Here is a 23,774-nt window from a genome sequence, read left to right as displayed (position 1 = left end):
ACAGAAATCCCGCTGTCAGAGTGCTACTACTGACAAGATATGATAGTCAAAGTCAATGGGCTGGGATTGCCGTAACTAACCACCATGGCCTGGATGGTTTACAGATAGGTCTTTGAGTTATTGAGGAACGGGGTGTATTTGTTTGCCACTCTGTAATGTAACTGGATGGTTGAAATGGCTACTAGTTAGCTAGGTGGCTATGATAGCCGTGCTAATAGCCTTTTCATGTCGTGACCGTCCACTTGCTTGAGACCTTGAAGTAGGTGGTTCCCCTGCTCTGCAAGGGCCTGGCTTTTTGGAAAACGAATGGGCTAATCGATTTGCTTCGTGTGTGTGGACTGTTGTTGATTGTGCCAGAGGGTTCCTGGTTCGCCCCGTGGAATTTTATCGGGGTGGAAATGGGGACGGATCAAAGGTTAAACTGTATGAGTACATTGGATGCTGTTGACCCGGATCACTGGGTTGCGCTCTGCGAAAAAGGACTAGGAGGTCTGAAAGGGGGTCGAGGAACGGATGTTGAAATGCTAGCTAGTTAGCGGTTACCGTGCGGCGTCTAATAGCCTTTCCAATCATTGACGATCACTGCTCTGAGACCCTTGGAAGTCAGTGGTCCCCCTTGCTTCTGCAAGGGCCGCCGGCTTTTGATGCTGAGCGATGATATCACGGTAACGATGCTTCGTGGAGTTGACTGTTGTTGCATTGTGGCAGAGGGCCCTCCACTGGTTTGCGCCCGGTCGGGCGACGGACCTAAACGTTAAAACTGTTACACACTGTCTTGGATATATATGTGCTTATAGACAGCTACATGTATTTTTGTGTATGAAAACAATTGAAAATGTGCCTTTGTGCCTCACCAATCTTCCGATACACAACAGGACATTAATGTTGTAAGAACTGCGCCTCATAAAACTTTCTACGACCTCTGCAGCCCCCAGCCCAGTTCACTTTCTTGACTGATTTTCTGTTCCTCTCAAAAGCAGCTCTCCAATGTCACTCATTTCCTTCTCCATAATACTTAGTCTCAAACTGGTTAACCACCTTTACCAACAAAGGTTGTGAATGCCCTGGAAGTCCCTTCCACAAATAAAAAGTGTAAAATGGCAAACCACCACAACCATGCTCTTTCCAGTTAGAATGATGCATAAGAACTACCATAGCAAGCAAATCTGCAAAGAGTTAACAAAAGCAATGAGTGTTAAGATCTACGTAAGAGCCCTACACCACTTCTGACAAGAAGGTGTTCCAGCTACCGACACCAACAGACCGGAGACAAGACCCATTCGCCACAAGCACAGAGTCTCAGCTTGCCTCAGCCTATGTCACGGTTTCCTGTGAACCTTTCTCTGTGTAGTTGTTGTATGTGTTTAGTTGGTCAGGACCGTGAGTTGCGGTGGGCAATTCTATGGTTGTTTTTCTATTGTTGGTTTAAGAGGTTGCCTGGTATGGCTCTCACATTTTAGAGGCAGGCTGTTGTGCGTTCCTCTAATTGAGATCATATTTAAAGTAGTGTTTGTTTCACAAGTGTTCTTTGTGGCTGGTTGATTCTCCTGTTCGTATGTATGTTCGTGCCACACGTCCTAAAGCCGGCCCGGGACTGTAGCGTTTGTTGTAGTCGTTTGTACCTGTCGTGCGTTCTTCACGTATATCGTAAGGTTCTGTGTCCAGGTCTGTTTCATCGTTTATTGTTTGTATTTAATTCCAAGTACTATATCGTTTTCGTCTTTGCTCTGTTTTTGTTTATTTAAGTAAATATTATGTGTTCACAACCCGCCTGCGCCCTTGGTTTCCCCTCAATACTCCTCTTCGGGTTGAAAAGATGGAGAGGAGGGACAGCCGTTACAGAACCACCCCACCCAAATACCCGGACCAAGCAGCGGGAAAAAAGGCGCGACAGCAATCCGAGAGCAGTCCAGGACAGGACATGAGGTTATCTGAAGCAATATCAGGACGAGAGAGGACCTCTGGGCACTAGGCTGGGGGAGAAATCGGCCGCCCCAAAGTCTGATGCTTGGAGAAAATGCGAAAAGCCTGAACGGCTCATGTTATGCACGGAGGCACCACGCAGCGGACAGTACGAGAGGCAACCCCAGAAATTTCTTTGCGGGGGCTAGAGAGGAGTTGGCCCTAAGCTCTAAATTCGGTGTGCAGACCTTCGTACGCTTGCACTCCTCTGCATAATTATAAGCAACTCTCATTGTCACTGACCGTGATTATTCTCGGTAATCGCCACGGCGTCGCCTGTAGGTACCTGTCAATGGCTGTTGTGGTATGGATCTTTGTGTCGGTGAGCGCTTTGCACGTGTCGTGTTTCTCGCCTCACATTTTTAGGCCCATGTAGTGCACCAGATAATCTCGGTCCTGTGTCTCCAACTGTGTTTGCTGGTTTTTTTTGCAGCATTTCTGCCAGTATTTGTATTATGTTTGTATGTTCTTCACTCTGTACTAATTATAAATCATATATTTACGGAGACGATAACACTCAGCGCATCCTGCACTCCTCTCTCGCTCGACCTATAAGCCTGTTAAGCCTATCTGCCTCTTTCGGAGATGTATAATGATGATCCAATTGATGGGTGAGTAGGAAAAAATCAGCCCGTGTACACTAGTGAGGGCATGACACTAGATGTTTGACCCGGTTGCATAACTGTCAGTTGGGCTCAACGTACACCAATAGTGTGTAGTAGTAGTAATAATAATAAAATTGGTTGGTGGGTGCTTATATTTGTCCTGTTATTTAGCTAATTCCAACTCTCCTTGACACACCCTCAGAGAGTGGGGTCACAGCCAGGGTCAGCCATTATCAACGGCGACCCTGGAGCAATTAGGGTTAAGTGCCTTGCTCAAGGGCACATCAACTGATTTGTCAGCCTTGTCAGCTCTGGGATTCAAACGAGCAACCTTTGTTGTTACTGGCCCAATGCTCTAACCGCTAGGCTACGTTCCACCCTATTCATGCAGTTCCCTGTGTGAACGTGAGCTAACAGCTCCAGCTGTGCCATCCAGCCATGAGAGACCAAGTAATCCCCACTTTATTTTGATCTCTCTTTTGTACGTTTTCAATGAAAGATGTCTTCTTTTGAAGGTCTAATTGATAGATGCTGCTAAGTGCAGGCATAGAGCATAGGTCTCTGTTTTCTTAGTGTTTTGTCAGTACAGGTAAAATATGTTTTCTTATTTAAAATGTATTAAGTTCTGTCCTTGAGATGTTCTTGTCTGTTAATATTGTGTATTAGGTTATGTTTTATGTTTTGTGTGGACCCCAGGAAGAGTGCTTCTGCAATAGCAACAGCTAATGTGGATCCGAATAAAATAACAAACAAATCTCGTCATTTTCTTTCCATTGTATCTGTGGGGTGCTATCATAGCGTCATAGTGTACATGCTGCATGCGCAGTGGGAGGATGGGAGTCGGAGTGAAGTTTTCATGTGGGGAACTCCCTCTTTTCTAGCAGAGATGATACAGTAATGTACCTCCCTTTAACCTCTCCTCACTCACTCGCTCGCACGCACGCACACACACACACACACACAGCTCTCTACCTCTATACCTCTCTACATCTCTACCAGCCAGCCCTAGATAGGTCCTTTCAACATCACTCACCCCACAACGTGGGTGGAACTGAAAGGGAGAGTGCTGTAAGACTAACGAACAGGTTGTTCTTATTGAATTGTGTAGTGTGTGTGTGCGTGTTTGAGAGAGAGCGCGAGAGACTACAGTTTATTTGTAAGATGATGTCATGCAGATAATAAAATGCATTTAAAAAATCAAAACATACATTTGCAACAGTAACATAGCGATCTATAAGAGTGTCAAACTGGGATTGCCAGGATTATTTGTGAAGCATTTATATCATTATTTCAGTACTCAAAGAAAGCCGACAGAGTTTCCATCCAAGAAATGCAGCTGGGAGGAGGAGAAGAAGATTAAGGGAGGGTTTTCTTGGCTTCTTTTGTGGTTTTGATTTCTATTGGCCAATATTGGATGCTTTCTTAGCTGGAATGCCTTTCCCCACCTCTTTTCTTCCTCTCTTTCCTCCCTTCCTCGCTCCCTCTGTGTATTTGTGTGTGTGTGTGTGTGTGTGTGTGTGTGTGTGTGTGTGTGTGTGTGTGTGTGTGTGTGTGTGTGTGTGTGTGTGTGTGTGTGTGTGTGTGTGTGTGTGCGAGCCAGTGGAGCGCACTATAGAGACCTCCTGTCTGTCACAATTGCACATGTTTCCCATTAATGTGACAAACACACTTGACATCCCATTTCCCCACACGCAACACCAAATGGATGATGGGAAGTTGATATCCCGCCGTCGCCGAGCAGCGCATACATGATACAGTCCCATCTGGGGACCCAGAAGAGCGGCAGCGGCTGCCACCGCCACGCACCTTAATGGCTGAAATGCTTGACTGGCACCTGATTCCATCCCGAGTGAAGGGCAACGTCAAAGGGGGCAGAAATGCATTGTGACACTCTTTATTAGGCCGACCAGACGTTTCGGTGCGCGACATGTGCTGCTTGTTGACATGAGACAATGTCTTGGCTGATTCATCGCGGTGGGAATGTGGTGGACATGTGGTGTCAGAAAGTTCTGAGCTCCACCTAGTACTGTATGTTGCTCTGTGTGTGTGTGTGTGTGTGTGTGTGTGCGTGCGCGCTCGTGCGTGCGTTGTCACTGCTCTACTATTACTGATGTCAGTGATGGCTCTTTGTTGCTCGTGGAGGTGAGGTGGGCTGTTGTAGCTGTGGATGGTAGTTAGCTGTTGACGGTAGTGCTGGGAGTGTCTCATAAGCATTCAGTTGCTGCCATCTTTTGGTGGAAATGGCGACCTGCATATTTCTGCTCTAGTTGCTGCTCTCGTGAGTCAGTAATGTGTCAGTCACATCCTGTGACCACCTCACTTATTGGTACTGGTGAGTAGCTTGTAGTATCTAGCATTGAATGGCAAAAGATGATGCAGTTTACATGTAAAGGATATTTCATTTAGCTTCTTGAACATAGATGTACTTAAACGCCAAACTGTTTCTAATCTACTGAACACAGACAGTGCACTTTACATTACAAGGTATAATTTCTCAGAGATTTAAAATTGAGCTCTATCATGTAAATACAACATAAGGCCCTAAAGCCAAACTTCTCAGTGTAGGGTTGTATGGCTGCATTTACACAGGCAGCTCAATTCTGATCGTTTGCCAATATTGGTCTTATGACAAATTAGAGCATTTGGCAATAACTGGGCAAAATATCAGAAGTTGGCTGTGAACAACAGCACTTGATACACGGATACAATCAGATTATAAAGCCTTTCTAATGAGCAAGGACTATGTATACGTAGCGCGATTCCATCACAGCGTGCCCTAAAAAAATACGATTATTTCGGCAATTCTCACAGAGAAACTTCATTGAGAGGAAGGATGTTTTGACATTCTTTTGACATTTACATTTTTGGAAAATGGTGAAGAATGATACAGATCAGAACATATTGGTGTCATTATACTCCTTATAGTGTGCTCTAAAATATTGAGTATGTATAGATTCTGAAGAAAAAAACGAATCACATTAATTTATTCAACATAAAAATTATTCATATGAATATCTCAAAAGTACCCTTTTTGACTGGCTGATTCAAAATGGCTACTGTGGGATCCTTCCGTTTCTTGTTGTTTTCCCATCTATGAAATACCACATTCGTTAATACAGCATCATTTGCTGTGCTGTCTAAATTGATGGATCAATAAGCTTGGTTACTTTGCTTCCAACAATACCTCCTGATGTTTTCACCAGTTCCATTCTGCACAATGTAGATTGGACACCCTCTCTGGTTGGTTATGCTTGGAATCAAAAGGGCAAATTAAATGCCCTAATTGGTTTCCGTGGGAAGGGTTCTAACATATTTAAATTGATTGCCGGTAATAGTATTTTGTGAGACCACATAGCCTTCGACTGTTAAAGGAGGATTTAACCAAATCAAATAATTTGCTTCTCTCCTCCTATCTTTCTCTCACACACTGTCCGTGTCCAAATAAATACCCATACTTGCATCCTAAATAATGTGCTGTTTGAGTATTCGAAAACAAATTGGTTTAATAGTATGTGACATTTCGAAAAATCAAGCATACTTTAAATGCCTAGATCTCTTCAAGTAAATAACAAAACAACTTGAAAGATGGCAAAAAGCGAATCTTCTGCAGTGGTGTTCAAATGTAAGTCGTTTTTGTTTTCCTTAAAATGATCACAACTTTTTCATCGTAATGTTACATCTTTGAAAACAGATCTGCAGCCTGCTGCCTGCCGTGCCTTTAGCTAGCTACAGTACGTGCTATAGTAGGACTAGAAGTAGTAACTGTTCGAACAGTTACGTTAGCTACAGGGTTACCTGCTTGCTGTTGAGTGACAACTTCATATTTAACTTTGGCTTACTTACTTGTAATTTTTTTTTTTTTCCACCTTTATTTAACCAGGTAGGCAAGTTGAGAACAAGTTCTCATTTACAATTGCGACCTGGCCAAGATAAAGCAAAGCAGTTCGACACATACAACAGCACAGAGTTACGCATGGAGTAAAATAAACATACAGTCGATAATACAGTAGAAAAAATAAGTGTATACAATGTGAGCAAATGAGGTGAGATAAGGGAGGTAAAGGCAAAAAAAAGGCCATGGTGGCGAAGTAAATACAATATAGCAAGTAAAACACTGGAATGGTAGATTTGCAGTGGAAGAATGTGCAAAGTAAAGATAGAAATAATGGGGTGCAAAGGAGCTAAATAAATAAATACAGTAGGGGGAGAGGTAGTTGTTTGGGCTAAATTATAGATGGGCTATGTACAGGTGCAGTAATCTGTGAGCTGCTCTGACAGCTGGTGCTTAAAGCTAGTGAGAGAGATAAGTGTTTCCAGTTTCAGAGATTTTTGTAGTTCATTCCAGTCATTGGCAGCAGCCAAAGGAAGAATTGGTTTTGGGGGTGACCAGAGAGATATACCTGCTGGAGCGCGTGCTACAGGTGGGTGCTGCTATGGTGACCAGCGAGCTGAGATAAGGGGGGACTTTACCTAGCAGGGTCTTGTAGATGACCTGGAGCCAGTGGGTTTGGCGACGAGTATGAAGCGAGGGCCAGCCAACGAGAGTGTACAGGTCGCAGTGGTGGGTAGTATATGGGGCTTTGGTGACAAAACGGATGAGTTTTAATGACTCCAACCTAAGTGTATGTAAACTTCCGACTTCAACTGTATGAGATGAGTAATGCGAGATACGGTGTGTAAATTCTTAAAGTGGCATTATTAAAGTGACTAGTGTTCCATTTATAAAAGTGGCCAATGTATCAAGTATGTAGGTAGGCAGCTTCCTCTCTGTGCTAGTGGTGGCTGTTTAACAATCTGATGGCCTTGAGATAGAAGCTGCTTTTCAATCTCTCTGTTCCAGCTTTGATGCACCTGTACTGACCTCGCTTTCTTGATGGAAGCGCGGTGAACAGGTAGTGGCTCGGGTGGTTATTGTCCTTGATTATCTTTTTTGCCTTGTTGTAGGTGTCCTGGAGGGTGTTGTAGGTGTCCTGGAGGTAGTTTGCCCCCGGTGATGCGTTACGCAGACCCTCTAGAGAGCCTTGTGGTTGTGGGCGGTGCAGTTGCCGTACCAGGCGAGTATACAGCCCGACTGGATACTCTCAATAGTGCACATGTAAAAGTTAGTGAGGGATTTCGGTGACAAGACACATTTTTTCTGCCTCCTGAGGTTGAAGAGGCGCTGTTGCGCCTTCTTCACCACACTGTCTGTGTGCGTGGACCATGTCAGTTTGTCGGTGATATGTACACTGAGGAACTTAAAACGTTCCACCTTCTCCACTGCTGTCCCGTCAATGTGGATAGGTGCTCCCTTCGCTGTTTCCTGAAGTCTACGCTCATCTCTTTTGTTTTGCTGACATTGAGTGAGAGATTATTTCCCTGACACCACACTCCGAGGGCCCTCACCTCTTCCCTGTAGGCTGCCTCGTCATTGTTGGTAATCAAGCCTACCAATTTTGTGTCGTCTGCAAACTTGATGATTGAGTTGGAGGTGTGCATGGCCGCGCAGTCGTGGGTGAACAGGGAGTACAGGAGGGGGCTGAGAACACACCCTTGTGGGGCCCCAGTGTTGAGGATCAGCGGAGTGGAGATATTCTTTACTACCTTCACCACCTGGGGGTGGCCTGTCAGGAAGTCCAGGACCCAGTTGCACAGGGCGGGGTCGAGACCCAGGGTCTCAAGCTTAATGATGAGTTTGGTAAGCAAATTTAAGTGGGTCTAGGGTGACAGGTAGGGTGGAGGTGATATGATCCTTAACTAGTCTCTCAAAGCACTTCATGATGAAAGAAGTGAGTGCTACAGGGCGATAGTCATTTAGTTCAGTTACCTTAGCTTTCTTGGGAACAGGAACAATGGTGGCTATCTTGAAGCATGTGGGGACAGCAGACTGGGATAAGGATTGATTGAATATGTCCGTAAACACACCAACCAGCTGGTCTGTGCATGCTCTGAGGACGCAGCTAGGGAAGCCATCTGGGTTGGCAGCCTTGCGAGGGTTAACATGTTTAAACGTTTTACTCACATCGGCCACGGAGAAGGAGAGCCCACAGTCTTTGGTAGCGGGCTGCGTTGGTGGCACTGTATTGTCCTCAAAGCATGCAAAGATTTTTTTTTATTTGTCTGAAGCAAGACGGGGCTGGTTTTCTTTTTGTAATCGGTGATTGTCTGTAGACCCTGCCACATACGTCTCGTGTTTGAGCCGTTGAATTGCGACTCTACTTTGTCTCTATACTGACACTTTGCTTGTTTGATTGCCTTACGGAGGGAATAACTACACTGTTTGTATTCGGCCATATTTCCAGTCACCTTGGCATGTTTAAATGCAGTAGTACGTGCTTTAAGTTTTGCGCGGATGCTGCCATCAATCCACGGTTTCTGGTTAGGGAAGGTTTTAATAGTCACGGTGGGTACAACATCTCCTATACACTTCCTTATAAACGCGCTCAACGAATCAACGTATACGTCAATGTTATTATCTGAGGCTAGCCGGAACATATCCCAGTCCACGTGATCGAAGCAATCTTGAAGCGTGGAATCCGATTGGTTAGAACAGTGTTGGCTAGACCATAAGCACGGGAGCTTCCTGTTATAGTTTCTCCCTATAGGAGAGGAGCAACAAGATGGTCATGGTCAGATTTGCCAAAAGTATTCATCACCATGGAATGGACGTACACAAAATAGTCCCAATTGGTTAAGTGAAATGAAAATGTATATTTTTCCCCAAAATTCACAAAAAAAATCAGAAGTCACATAAATTGCACACAGGTGGACTTTATTTAACTATCTAAGTGCCACATGTTCTCAGTATGTATACACCTGTTCTGAAAGGCCCCAGAGTCTCCAACACCACTAAGCAAGGGGCACCACCAAGCAAGCTGCACCATGAAGACCAAGGAGCTCTCCAAACAGGTCGGGGACAAAGTTGTGGAGATGTACAGATCAGGGTTGGGTTATTAAAAAAGATCTGAAACTTTGAACATCCCACAGAGCACCATTAAATCCATTTTCTTTTTTAAATGGAAGGAATATGGCACCACAACAAACCTGCCATGAGAGGGCCGCCAACCAAAACTCACGGACCAGGCAAGGAGGGCATTAATCAGAGAGGCAACAAAGAGACCAAAGATAACCCTGACGGAGCTGCAAAGCTCCACAGTTGAGAATGTAGTATCTGTCAATAGGACCATTTTTAGCCGTACACTCCACAGAGCTGGGCTTTATGGAAGAGTGGCCAGAAAAAAGCCATTGCTTAAAGAAAGAAATAAGGAAACACGTTTTGTGTTCGCCAAAAGGCATGTGGGAGACTCCCCAAACATTTGGAAGAAGATACTCTGGTCAGATGAGAATAAAATTGAGCTTTTTGGCCATCAAGGAAAACACTATGTCTGGCACAAACCCAACACCTCTCATCACTCTGAGAATACCATAATTTATTTTAACCTTTATTTAACTAGGCAAGTCAGTTAAGAACAAATTCTTATTTTCAGTGAAGGCCTAGGAACAGTGGGTTAACTGCCTTGTTCAGGGGCAGAACAACAGATTTTTACCTTGTCAGCTCAGGGATTTGATCTTGCAATCTTTTGGTTACTAGTCCAACACGCTAACCACTAGGCTACCTGCCACTGTGGGGATGTTTTTCAGTGACAGGGACTAGGAAACTGGTCAGAATTGAAGGAATGATGTACTGCGCTAAATACAGGGAAATTCTTGAGGGAAACCTGTTTCAGTCTTCTAGAGATTTGAGACTGTGAGGGAGGTTCACCTTCCAGCAGGACAATGACCCTAAGCATACTGCTAAAGCAACACTCGAGTGGTTTAAGGGGAAACATTTAAATGTCTTGGAATGGCCTATTCAAAGCCCAGACCTCAATCCAATTGAGAATCTGTGGTATGACTTAAAGATTACAGTACACCAGCAGAACCCATCCAACTTGAAGGAGCTGGAGCAGTTTTGCCTTGAAGAATGGGCAAAAATCCCAGTGGCTAGATGTGCCAAGCTTACGGAGACATACTCCAAGAGACTTTCAGCTGTAATTGCTGCAAAAGGTGGCTCTACAAAGTATTGACTTTGGGGGGGTGAATAGTTATGCACGCTCAAGTTTTCTGTTTTTTTGTCTTATTTCTTGTTTGTTTCACAATTAGAAAATATTTTGCATCGTCAAAGTGGTAGACATGTTGTGTAAATCAAATGATACAAACCCCCCAAAAAATCTTTAAAATGTAAAAAAAAAAAAAAAATCCAGGTTATAAGGCATCAAAATAGGAAAAACGCCAAGGGGGTGAATACTTTCGCAAGCCACTGTACGTACAGTCACAGTGGGGACGACGACATCGATGCACTTATTGATGAAGCCAGTGACTAATGTCGTGTACTCCTCAATGCCATTGGAAGAATCCCGGAACATATTGCAGTCTGCGCTAGCAAAACAGTCCTGTAGTTTCGCATCTGCTTCATCTGACCACTTTTTTATAGACCGAGTCACTGGTGCTTCCTGCTTTAATAGTTGCTTGGTTATAGCATTTCTTTCACATGACCCATCAATTTAGACAAGTGTGTCTGGGTAAGCGTCATCTAATATTTATAAAATATTTTTATCTGGACACTGTTTACCTGGAATTTTTCCTTATTGTAGGCTACTACTTTTACCCATTTTAGTCTTAATCTTTACTACACTACTCACTGTTTAGCACATGACCTCACATGTGAATCCTTAAAGAGATGGGTGGGGCTGGCTTAAGAGGGTGTGAACAATGCTGAATGGGTGTAGGCAAAGAAACTGGTGACAAGTTTATCATCTTTCAAAGCAGAATTACTTTCCCATTGTGCCTGTAGTGTATGATAAACCATTTTCTAGCTCTAGCTACTTTTATCCAATGTACATAAGACCGAATCGAGCCGGTCGGTCACATATAGCTAGCTTGCTATCTTTTGGATACACACTTGAAAGTCTATTTCACCTATGCCATGGATGTCACTGCTAGACTGGTAGCTACCTTCAGCAGAGTAAACATGTTTATTTGTTTGTTCTTTGACTAAAGTTAGCTTATATAATCGAGCTAACTTTAGCAAGTAAGAGTAACTCAATCAGGGAGCCATCTGTTCCAACCTTGTCTGGAAAAAACTCTGTTACTAAAAATAGAATTGTTGATATAGCTAACTCACTCTCTGTGTTTTGGTAGCAATGATAAATGTGTATGCATCTATGGTTGGTTTGTTGGTTCTCAGCTGGCTAGCAATCACGCTGCCAATTTAGTGACGCTAGCTAGCTAACAGCAAGCTGACACTATTGAAATGTTAGTGTTTGGTGTGCTAAGCTAGCCAGTCTAATACAATTAGTGAGGTGGTTAAATTGTGTATTGTTGTGTGTTTTGTTGGTGGTACAGAATCTTATTCCACCAGCATGTGCTTCGAACCCCTAGCTCTGCACAAGGTGAAGGTAAGTTGGCAAAAATATTCACAAGTTAACTGCTAAGATAGCTCAACTTACAGTATGCATGGCATAAACATGAATTAGGTAGTGTTTGTATGGGTTTTTGTTTGTGTTCGTGGGGTTACATGTGGTTAGAGGTAGCCTGAGGATCACAGAGTACCTGCCAGATGACAACCACCTTATTCTTCTCTCTGCAGATTCTCCAAACACAAAACAAAGTCACATCTACAGAAATCCCCTGTCAAGGGCTACTACTGACAAGAATGATATGTCAAAGTCAATGGGCTGGGGGAGGTTTACAGATAGGTCTTTGAGATGAGGAAGGGGTATTTGGTTGTGCACTTGTAACGGATGTGAAATGGCTAGCTAGTTAGCGGTGGTGCGTGCTAATAGCCTTTCAGTCGGTGACGTCACTTGCTCTGAGACCTTGAAGTAGTGGTTCCCCTTGCTCTGCAAGGGCCTTGGCTTTTGTGGAGCGATGGGTAACGATGCTTCGTGGGTGACTGTTGTTGATGTGTGCAGAGGGTCGCTGGTTCGCGCCCGGGTCGGGGTGAGGGGACGGATCAAAGTTAAACTGTTACATTGATGCTGTTGACCCGGATCACTGGTTGCTGCGAAAAGGAGGAGGTTGAAAGGGGGGTGAGTGTAACGGATGTGAAATGGCTAGCTAGTTAGCGGTGGTGCGCGCTAATAGCCTTTCAATCAGTGACATCACTTGCTCTGAGACCTTGAAGTAGTGGTTCCCCTTGCTCTGCAAGGGCCGCGGCTTTTGTGGAGCGATGGGTAACGATGCTTCGTGGGTGACTGTTGTTGATGTGTGCAGAGGGTCCCTGGTTTGCGCCCGGGTCGGGGCGACGGACTAAAGTTAAACTGTTACACACTGTTGTGCTTATAGACAGTACATGTATTGTTGTGTATGAAAACAATTGAAAGGTGCCGTTTCTCACCAATCTTCCATACACAACAGTACATAATGTGTAAGAACTGCCCTCATAAAACTTTTCACACCTTCTGCAGCCCCCCAGCCCATTCACTTTCTTGACTGATCTTTCCTCTCAAAAGCAGCTCCCAATGTCACTCATTGTCCTTCTCCAAATACTTAGGTCTCAACTGGTTAACACCTTTACCAACAAAGGTGTGTTGCCCTAAGTCCCTTCCACAAAAAGTGTAAAATGGCAACACCACAACCATGTCTTTCCAGGAGATGTGCAGTAGCAGCAAATCTGCAAGAGGTACAAACAATTGGTGTTTAAGATCTACGAGCCCTACACCACTTCTGACAGAGGTTTGTCCAGCTGACCGTACACCACAGACGGGACAAGACCATTCGCCACAAGCACAGAGTCTCAGCTTCCTCAGCCTATGTCACGTTCCTGACCTATTTCTGTTAGTTTGTTGTATGTGTTAGTTGGTCAGGACGTGAGTTTGGGTGGGCATTCTATGTTGTCTGTTTCTATGTTGCGTTTAAGGGTTGCCTGGTATGGCTCTCAATTAGAGGCAGGTGTTTGGCGTTCCTCTAATTGAGAGTCATATTTAGGTAGGTTGTTTCACAGTGTTCGTTGTGGGTGGTTGTCTCCTGTGCTGTATGTATGTTCGTGCCACACGGGACTGTAGCGTTTGTTTGTAGTCGTGTACCTGTTCGTGCGTTCTTCACGTTATATGTAAGTCGTGTCCAGGTCTGTTTTCATCGTTTATTTGTTTTGTAGTTTATTCAAGTATAGATCGTTTTTCGTCTTTGTCTGTTTTGTTTATTTATAAATATTATGTGTTCACAACCCGCTGCGCCTTGGTTCCCTCAATACTCCTCCTTTTCGTTGAAGAGGAGGAGGACCACCGTTACAGAACCACCACCAAATTACCAGAACCAAGCAGCGGGGAAAAGGGCAGCGACAGCAACCGCAGAGATCCCAGGATTCATGGACATGGGAGGAGATCTTGAACGGAGAAGGACCCTGGGCACAGGCTGGGGAGTATCGCCGCCCCAAAGCTGAGCTGGAGAAAGCGAAAGCTGAACGGCGGCGATATGAGGAGGCAGCACGGCAGCGGGACAGGTACGAGAGGCAACCCCAGAAATTTCTTTGGGGGGGCTAGAGAGGAGTGTGGCTAAGCCAGGTAGCAGACCTGAGCGCACTCCTCGTGCTTATTATAAGCAACGCGTCACTGGTCAGGCACCGTGTTATGCGGTTAAGCGCACGGTTGTCGCCAGTGCGTGCCCATAGCCCGGTGCGCTATAGAGCAGCCCCCCGAAAGTGTCATGTGAGTGTGGGCATCCAGCCGGGGCGTATTGTGCCTGCTCAGCGCGTCTGGTCTCCGGTACGCAGTTTCGGTCCAGGGTATCCTGCGCCGGCTCTGCGTGCTGGTTCTCCGGAGCGCTGGGAGTGCAGTGCGTCCTATGCCTACGCTCCGCTCGTACCGGGCAAATGGGGTAGTGGAGCCTAAGAGAGAAGTGCGCGTAGTAGGCACTAGATCTCCAGTGCTCATCCACTAGCCCGGTTCAACCTGTGCCTGCACTCTGGAGGGTACGGGCTGGTGTAGTATTCCAGCCTGGGGGAGTGTGCCAAGGCTGCGCACCAGAGCTCCAGTACTCCCCCACAGCCCGGTCCTTCAGGTGCCTCTTAACATCAACCTCCTGTAGGTCTCTCCAGCCTGGTGGTCCTGTGGCAGCCCCACGCACCAGGCTGTCTCTCCGTCTCCTCCCTACAGGTGTGCCCGTCTGCCCAGCGGCGCCTGAAATGCCCGTCTGCCCAGCGGCGCCTGAACTGCCCGTCTGCCCAGCGGCGCCTGAACTGCCCGTCTGCCCAGCGGCGCCTGAACTGCCAGTCTGCCCAACGGCGCCTGAACTGCCCGTCTGCCATGAGCCTGCAAAGCCGCCCGTCTGCCATGAGCCTGCAAAGCCGCCCGTCTGCCATGAACCTACAGAGCCGTCCGCCAGACAGGAGCCGCTAGAGCCGTCCGCCAGACAGAGCCGCCAGAGCCGTCCGCCAGACCGATCAGCCAGAGCCTTCCGCCAGACCGGATCAGCCAGAGCCTTCCGCCAGACCGGATCAGCCAGAGCCTTCCGCCAGACCGGATCAGCCAGAGCCTTCCGCCAGACCGGATCAGCCGGAGTCCTCAGCCAGGACCTGCCGGAGTCCTCAGCCAGGACCTGCCGGAGTCCTCAGCCAGGACCTGCCGGAGTCCCTCAGCCAGGACCTGCCGGAGTCCCTCAGCCGGACCTGCCGGAGTCCCTCAGCCCGACCTGCCGGAGTCCTCAGCCCGGACCTGCCGGAGTCCCTCAGCCCGCGACCTGCCGGAGTCCCTCAGCCCGGACCTGCCGGAGTCCCTCAGCCGGACCTGCCGGAGTCCCTCAGCCCGGACCTGCGGAGTCCCTCAGCCCGGAGCTGCTGCCCTTATTCCCGGAGATGCTGCCCCTTCATCTAGGTGGGTTTAGTTGGAGGGTGGTCATTGGGAGGGGGATACAGAGGCGGGGAGTGACTATGGTGGTGTGGGACAGCGTCCGGAGCCTGAGCCACCACCGTGGTCAGATGCCCACCCAGACCCCTCCCCTAGACTTTGTGCTGGTGCGCCCGGAGTTCTCACCTTAAGGGGGGGTTATGTCACGTTCCTGACCTATTTCTGTTAGTTTGTTGTATGTGTTAGTTGGTCAGGACGTGAGTTTGGGTGGGCATTCTATGTTGTCTGTTTCTATGTTGGTTTAAGGGTTGCCTGGTATGGCTCTCAATTAGAGGCAGGTGTTTGGCGTTCCTCTAATTGAGAGTCATATTTAGGTAGGTTGTTTCACAGTGTTCGTTGTGGGTGGTTGTCTCCTGTGTCTGTATGTATGTTCGTGCCACACGGGACTGTAGCGTTTGTTTGTAGTCGTGTACCTGTTCGTGCGTTCTTCACGTTATATGTAAGTTCGTGTCCAGGTCTGTTTTCATCGTTTATTTGTTTTGTAGTTTATTCAAGTATAGATCGTTTTCGTCTTTGTCTGTTTTGTTTATTTAATAAATATTATGTGTTCACAACCCGCTGCGCCTTGGTTCCCTCAATACTCCTCCTTTTCGGTTGAAGAGGAGGAGGACCACCGTTACAGCCTACCATGCCAAACAACATTGCTAATGTGCTGAAGGTGGAGAAAGGACAGTGTGTCTCAGCATAAGAACATGTAGAACCCCCATAAAATAAATATAACTATTTTCTATCAATCCTCGACATTTGTCTGCCTTTATGGATACACAGAATATATTTATTATAAGCTGTACAGGGCTCTGAAGCATCACACACGTTAGACATTCAGATATATCCAAATAATGTTTATTTGTCAAGATCTAAAATACAGGGGAGTGTACAATATTTAATACTAACTCAAAAAGAGAACTTGGTATTCAACAATAATGTTATACAGTAAAAGTAACATACAGAAAATACAGCATGAACAGTGTAGTACAGAGAACTGTAGATACAGATTGTTACACTAGATAATGTGATTTAACCAAAGATTTTTGGTATAATTTACTGGTAGTTACAGGATAGGTACTGTTTGGTGTAGCACAGCTGGGTGTCTACCCCAAAGTGCCGCATGTCATGATGACAGACATCCGTGTCGATCAATGAGATAACTGAGAATTTTCTGAATTCAAACTGACTCCCGACAACTGGTCACAGACATTTTATGAGACTCCTGTTCCCACAAGTCGAGGATGAAGACAGCATCGCTAAGGTTGGTCAAAAATGATCTGTGCTACTACACCAAACAGTAACTATCCTGTAACTCCCAGTAACGGATACCAAAAATCTTTGGTTAAATTACTTTCTGGTGTAACAATTTGTAGCCAAGAGAACTGGTGATCAGCAAATGATGGGAGAGGTGCTCATGATGAAATTGCAATTCACAAAGAAACATACAGTAAGATACCGTATGTAAAGTTCAGGGAATACTTGCACAGCCTGTGGGAGGAGTGTTGTCATGATCAAACTGCCATTCAGCTCCTCTTGAGTCATCTTCTGCTTCAAATCCAGCATAATGTCCAATCCATCAAGAGGGATATAGTTCACGGGATACGGTTCTGATACAATAACACACGCAGACAAATCAATTCTGTTACTTTCCATCTTCAGGAAGAATCCCAGGCACCAAATGGTATTGTCTGTAAGACAAAAAAAGATAAATGATAGTCTATTGTACAATTTGAATGGCAGTTGAACTGTACCAGCTTAACATCAACATTAGCGTAGACTAATTGAACATGCATACATGTGCACAGGTACAGAGATTACATTTAGAACAATATCTAGCCTAATAGAAAGAAAACAATAACAAGTTAGCAGGCACCAGGCTAACTAGCTAGATAACTCCAGTCATGTGCTAACATTTGCTGGTAAACCTAGCTTTAGGTGGCTGGTGGTAACCAGGAGTTGTAACTGGTTCAGGGAACAGAAAGTAAAACCGGAAAATAACTACATTTTTTGAGCAACAAAACCAGAACCAAGAATGAAAGTGATCTATACGGTTCCAGAACATAACCGTTATTTTAACAGCAAGGAACCAGATAATAACTTTCTTTTACAATCAGGGCATTTTTTTCCCAGTCCCACAAAAAAATGCAACAAAGTGCCAATGCAAAGCCCTCACTGTCACTCAGTCCAGTGTTATTTGAAGGGTCAAATAGGGTTATTTAACCTGTATGTTTTTGACACGCAACGACCCGAACAGACTTCCATAGTTGGTGTGAGTCTAAGTTATTAGATGAGCGTGTAGGCTATCTGCTATCTCCCCCTCCCTCCGAAGCATGCATAGTCTACTGTAGCTACTGACATTACAGGCGTGATTCAGAAATAAGGGAGATAATTTTTTTATTCGAGAATGGATAAACATTTTCAATGCTAGTTAAGGATACTATTAGTTATCTCATTTCACATTGGATGTATTAACTACAAAAAGGCAAGATGTGTTTTCATTTTAATTCTGGTGCCGCTCTGCACACACAAGCTTGTTAGCTAGCTTGTTAGCTAGCTATGGTAGCTCTGGTCTAGTTCTCAAAAACTCTAGGTGGCATTATGTGTAATGTAATGGAAATGTGAGTCCTGATCAAGGGTTAGCTCTCGTCCAACATTAGTTAAGGCAACTCTCTGAAGTTCAAAGACATTCAAAGAAGCCGCTCCTCCGTAGGTATAATTCCATGGGCCTAATTCAGATAATACATCTCATAAGAACAAGATGCCCAGCACTCTCCTCACATGCAAAATGTCAGTCGCATGTCGCACCCTACACTACACTTGTCTGTCCAATGCATGCACATAGCAAGCTGCTCTATACATTGGTGAAGTGATGTAATGTTGATTACACAGGTTTAAAAAGGAGCAGAAAGGAAAGATATAAACCACTCTTTTTGGGGGTTTGAACCGGTTCTGAACTTTAATTTGCTGGTCGGAACAGTGGAACAAAACGATTAAAAATTATTTGGGTTCCAGCACTTGGTTGTAACATTGTAGCTTGCTGTTTAGTAAACATACAGTGCATTCAGAAATGATTTAGATCCCTTGGCTTTTTCCACATTCTGTTACGTTACAGCCTTATGCTAAAATGGATTTATTTTAAATTCTCCCCTCATCAATCTACACACAATACCCCATAATGACAAAGCAAAAACATATATTTTTTTAGTTTTTGCAAATGTATTTAAAATAAATCACAGTTACTTAAGTATTCACTGGATATCATAAGGTGAATGCACCAATTTGTAAGTCGCTCTGGATAAGAGCGTCTGCTAAATGACTTAAATGTAAATGTAAATGTATTCAGACACTTTGCTCAGTACTTTGTTGAAGCACCTTTGGCAGTGATTACAGTCTCGAGTCTTCTTGGGTATGACGGTACAAGCTTGGCAGACCTGTATTTGGGGAGTTTCTCCAATTCTTCTCTGCAGATCCTCTCAAGCTCTGTCAGGTTGAATGGAAGCGTCGCTGCACAGATATTTTCAGGTCTCTCCAGATATGTTCGATCATGTTCATGTCCGGGCTCTGGCTGGGCCACTCAAGGACATTCCGAGACACCTGTGTTGTCTTGGCTGTGTGTTTAGGGTCGTTGTCCTGTTGGAAGGCGAACGTTTGCCCCAAGTCCTGAGTGCTTTGGAGCAGGTTTTCATCAAGGATCTCTGTACTTTGCTCCGTTCACCTTTCCCTCGATCCTGACTAGTCTCCCAGTCCCTGTCGCTGAAAAACATCCCCACAGCATGATGCTGCCACCATGCTTCACCGTCCCGTCCAGACGTGACGCTTGGCCAAAGAGTTCGATCTTGGCTTCATCAGACCAGCGAATCTCAGGGTCTAAGAGTCCTTTAGGTGCCTTTTGGCAAAGTTCAAGTCATGTGCCTTTACTGAGGAGTGTCTTCCGTCTGACCACTCTACTGTACTGTAAAGGCCTGATTGGTGGAGTGCTGCAGAGATGGTTGTCCTTCTGGAAGGTTCTCCCATCTCCACAGAGAAACTCTAGAGCTCTGTCAGAGGGACCATCCATTTCTTGGTCACCTCACTGAACAAGGCCCTTCTCCCCTGATTGCTCACCTTGGCCGAGCGGTCAGCATTAGGAAGAGTCTTGGTCGTTCCAAAATTCTTCCATTTAAGAATGATAGAGGTCACTGTGTTCTTGGGGACTATCAATGCTGCAGACATTTTTTTGTACCCTTCCCTAGATCTGTGCCTCGACACAATCCTGTCTCGGAGCTCTACAGACAATTCCTTCCACCTCATGGCTTGGTTTTTGCACTGTCAACTGTGGGACCTTATGTAGACAGCTGTGTGCCTTTCCAAATCATGTCCAATCAATTGAATTTACCACAGGTGGACTCCAATCAAGTTGTAGAAACATCCCAAGGATGATCAATGGAAACAGGATGCACCTGAGCTCAATTTCGAGTCTCATACCAAAGGGTCTGAATACTTATGTAAATAAGGTATTTATGTATTTTTTATATATTTACTAAAATTCCTTAAACCTGTTTTCACTTTGTCATTCTGGGGTATTGTGTGTAGATTGATGAAGAAAAAAATGAATTTAATCAATTTTAGAATAAGGCTGTAACATAACAAAATGTGGAAAAAGTCAAAGGGTCTAACTACTTTCCAAATGCACTGTATCTACGACTAAAAAGAGAAGAGATTTTACTAATAATAATAATTTCCCCCTACTGTAACATAGTAGTATGTTAACGTTAGTCAGCAATACACAATATGGGTTTTAGTAGATAATCTAAAGTTAGCTAGCTAGGTGGCTTGCAGTAAGAATAACTTACTTAGTTAGCCACCGTATTTGGCATCTGCCCTTTTGCTGCCGGCATCAGTTGTAGCTCAGCTTCTAGCTAAATCCAACTATTTGTTTTGAAACCTCTTCCGGTTGAAATATCTATGGTTGAATGTCACCATGGAGCTAAATTAACATTAAAAAAAATGCTCCATTGTCAAATTTGTGTTGATGAGAGGAATCACTTGAAGTCATTGCAGTCTGGTCAGTTCTTTCAGTTTTGCCCAAAGGATTGTGCTGTTAGTGTCTGCCTCCCTTTCAAAAAAGCCTGCCTTGGGTGAGAGATGGTGCCCAGAGCACAAGGCACCACCCCACACGAGTTGTAGTCTTTCAGAGACTAGAAAAAAAATGTGTCAGCTTGTTAATTTAGCAATTCATCCGCCAATAGGAACATCACAGAAAGACGTCCAATGGCTCTATCGAACAAGATCAACGATATCTACATGCACAAAAATGTAAACAGATGTAGGATCTTAATTTGAACACTGTTTTGTTGATGAGAATTTTCCTGCATAGCAGGAAATGCAAACTTGTAGTGTATTCAAGGTTTAAAAAGTTTCTAAAGTTTGTAATTTCCACTTAAAAATGTCAGACTTGATTTGCCCTAATGTAAAATGTATCAATCTCTACAAAAAAATGGCATTAATTATAATCCATATAATAATTCACATTTCCTGTTGCTGCAAGAAAATTTTCCTGCTGTAGCAAACTGGCTCAAATTAAGATCCTACGTCTGGAGTGTGATCAGTATCACATAGAGCCGAGCAGGACCACATTTATTTTCAGACCCCCCCCCCAATAATATACCAGAAGCTGTCATAGGGTGTATCATTCAGCGCGCAAAGCTCAGACCCACCTTGCTTCTGGGCAATGATGAAAACATGCCCAAATTCCCCATGGTGAAATTCCCCTTTCATTTGATCACCCTGTTGCAGTTAACATATTAACATATCCTGTTGCTGCAGGATTATTTTCATGCTGTGGAAAACTGTCTTAAATTAAGATACTACATCTGTAGTGTGCATGAATCACTGTGCATTACAACGATTAATTAAAACCTGTTATGGCTGCAGGGGGCGTATTGGAAAAACTGGAAAATATGTGCCAATTTTCAAACGGCCTCTTAATCAATTTTTGCTCTTACAATATGCATATTAATATTAATATTGGATAGAAAACAATCTCTAGTTTCTAAAACCGTTCTAATTTTTTCTCTGAGTGGTACAGAAGTCATTTGGCAGCACTTTCCCTGACCAAGAAGTAGAATGTCAGAAATCTATGCTCGCTTCAACGTTATGCCTATACATGGTCATTATACGTAAGACCCTACGTACACTCCGTACGCCTTGCTCTGGGTGTCAAGAGGGTATGAGAGAAGAAATTTAGTGAATATCTTGTTCAGAGGTTGAATAAGAGCTATTTCTTTGACGTGACCGACCACTTCCGGAAGTCTGAAGCGCGCGTCTTGGGAGTGATATTGTGTTCTGTTTTGCTGCTGTTTTGGACGGGAACAATCTCCGGCTGGGTTTTTATTTGATAAATGAGACCATATCATCGTAATGTATGTTTTTTCAATATAGTTTAATCAGATTATTTGAATTTTTTTCGGGAGTTTTGCGTGTTCCGTTCTCTGACTTTTTTAACGTTGGACAAATCCGTGCCAGTCGACCAGTGCCAATGCTAAGTGAGAAGGGACAGTTGCCATCCTGACTCCAAACAACGACTCATCTGGACAAAGGACACCCTGATCAACATTCTGATGAAAGATCAGCCAAAGTAAGACCCAATTTATAATGTTATTTCATATATCTGTCGTGCATGTSAACTGGTCGYGSGCGCCCARSTGKKTCTGGCTRKYGTGGCTATGCTAAYWTAGCGCTACATTTTGTTTTCGCTRTAAAACATTTAATAAATCGGAAATATTGTCTGGAATCACAAGAATCCTGTCTTTCAATTGCTGCACAGTATGTATTTCTCAGATATGTTTTATGATGAGTAATTAGTTATTTGACGTTGGTGTCTGTAAATGTTATGGCTGCTTTCGGTGCAATTTCTGATTGTAGCTGAAATGTAATTTATGATTTATACCATAAATATGCAAATTTTTCAAAAAAAACATATGCTATACAATTAATATGTTATCAGACTGTCATCTTATGAAGTGGTTTCTTGCTTAGTGGCTATATATACTTTATTTGGTCGAATTAGTGATAGCTAGTGACGGAGTAAAAAACTGATGGAGTTAGAAAAGTGCTCTCTTTTGCTGACGTGGTTAGCTAATAGATTTACATATTTTGTCTTCCCTGTAAAACATTWWAAAAATYGGACATGTTGGCTTGATTCACAAGATGTCTACCTTTCATATGCTGTATTGGACTTGTTAATGTGTGAAAGTTAAATATTWAAAAAAAATAGATTTTGAATTTCGCGCCCTGCACTTGAAATGGCAGTTGTCATAGGTGTACCTGTGTGGGGATTGCAGCCCAAACAGGTTTTAAGTTGATTTGATATGTTTGTGTGGGAAAATGTGTGATGAATTTTCAAATGGAATTAACTTTTGGCCTTGCAAAGTATATACGTTTAGTTTACTTCTGGGTCTGCTTCAATCCAGTATGAATGTTTACTCAGTACACAAAAGCCCTTCTGTCTGAGAGGGAGAACACACAGTAAAGCTGTGTCATGTTATCCATTTGAATAATTGGGATAGACACTGCTAGTAGGGTCTATTTAATCTGTATCGCCGAAGCGTTACCGATTGCGCGATAGAAATGTAAAGGTAATTAAAGCAGTGAACGAAGTCTCTGCTGACACAGGAAAATTGCCTTAAAATTTCAGTCAAGCTGAACTTCCACGATACGGAATGAATAGAGCCCTTGGTTATTAAACTATAGATATAGTTGTGATCTAATGCTATGGTAACTAATGAGATAGTAAGCGAGTATAGATATACAGTCGTTGTAATAGACACCGATGCCCGCAAGACTCACCCTTAGACCAGGGGGTAGCTGGAAGCCGTGGCGATGCCACACTGGTTGTGCTTATTCCTGGACATCATTATGTAGCCCTTATCTCCCCAGTCAAGGCCCCAGCTAGAACACACACATCAAGCAAACACTTAGCATTTAGCAATGGCATAGCAACATTGATATTAGTGTGTTGGACCGCTTAAACCACCTGTTTTAAGCATCATAGTTTGTTCTTGGCACATTCGATCCCATTCTAACTAATAAGAGAGCCCATCTCTGACAGTACTGAGATTAGGAGATGCAACTGCAACACCATTGGCTTATGGCTGCTCTTGACCAATCAGATAGGCCTAGCTTGATTTCATACAGCGTACAGTATGTTGTTTACCTGTTCTTCACCAGCCAGTAGTCCTGGCCATCATCACTAGTGCCATAGCCCACAGCCAGCACACCATGATCCAGCTGATCGCTGCTGCAGTCTGGCTCATCATAGACACCTGGGAATGAACAACCGTTCGGTTATTCTCAATATACTGTACACACAATCAGC

General features: G+C 44.3%; 1 protein-coding gene across 1 annotated transcript in view; it reads right to left on the bottom strand.

The window, feature by feature from the left end:
- Nucleotides 1–16,285: 16,285 nt before the first annotated feature.
- The window catches only part of ctsl.1 (cathepsin L.1), a 29,828-nt gene continuing 22,339 nt past the window's right edge, over nucleotides 16,286–23,774 (bottom strand). The window contains exons 6-8 of the mRNA XM_024135090.2: nucleotides 23,613–23,721; nucleotides 23,246–23,347; nucleotides 16,286–17,106 (exon numbers count right to left, since the gene is read on the bottom strand). Coding sequence (XP_023990858.1) covers nucleotides 23,248–23,347; nucleotides 23,613–23,721 — 209 coding nt within the window. The 3' untranslated portion in view covers nucleotides 16,286–17,106; nucleotides 23,246–23,247. The remainder of the gene's footprint in view (nucleotides 17,107–23,245; nucleotides 23,348–23,612; nucleotides 23,722–23,774) is intronic.

The sequence above is a fragment of the Salvelinus sp. IW2-2015 genome, unplaced genomic scaffold (genome assembly GCF_002910315.2).
Source record: "Salvelinus sp. IW2-2015 unplaced genomic scaffold, ASM291031v2 Un_scaffold83, whole genome shotgun sequence".
Classification (NCBI taxonomy): domain Eukaryota; kingdom Metazoa; phylum Chordata; class Actinopteri; order Salmoniformes; family Salmonidae; genus Salvelinus; species Salvelinus sp. IW2-2015.
This window is presented reverse-complemented; position numbering and strand designations above follow the sequence as displayed.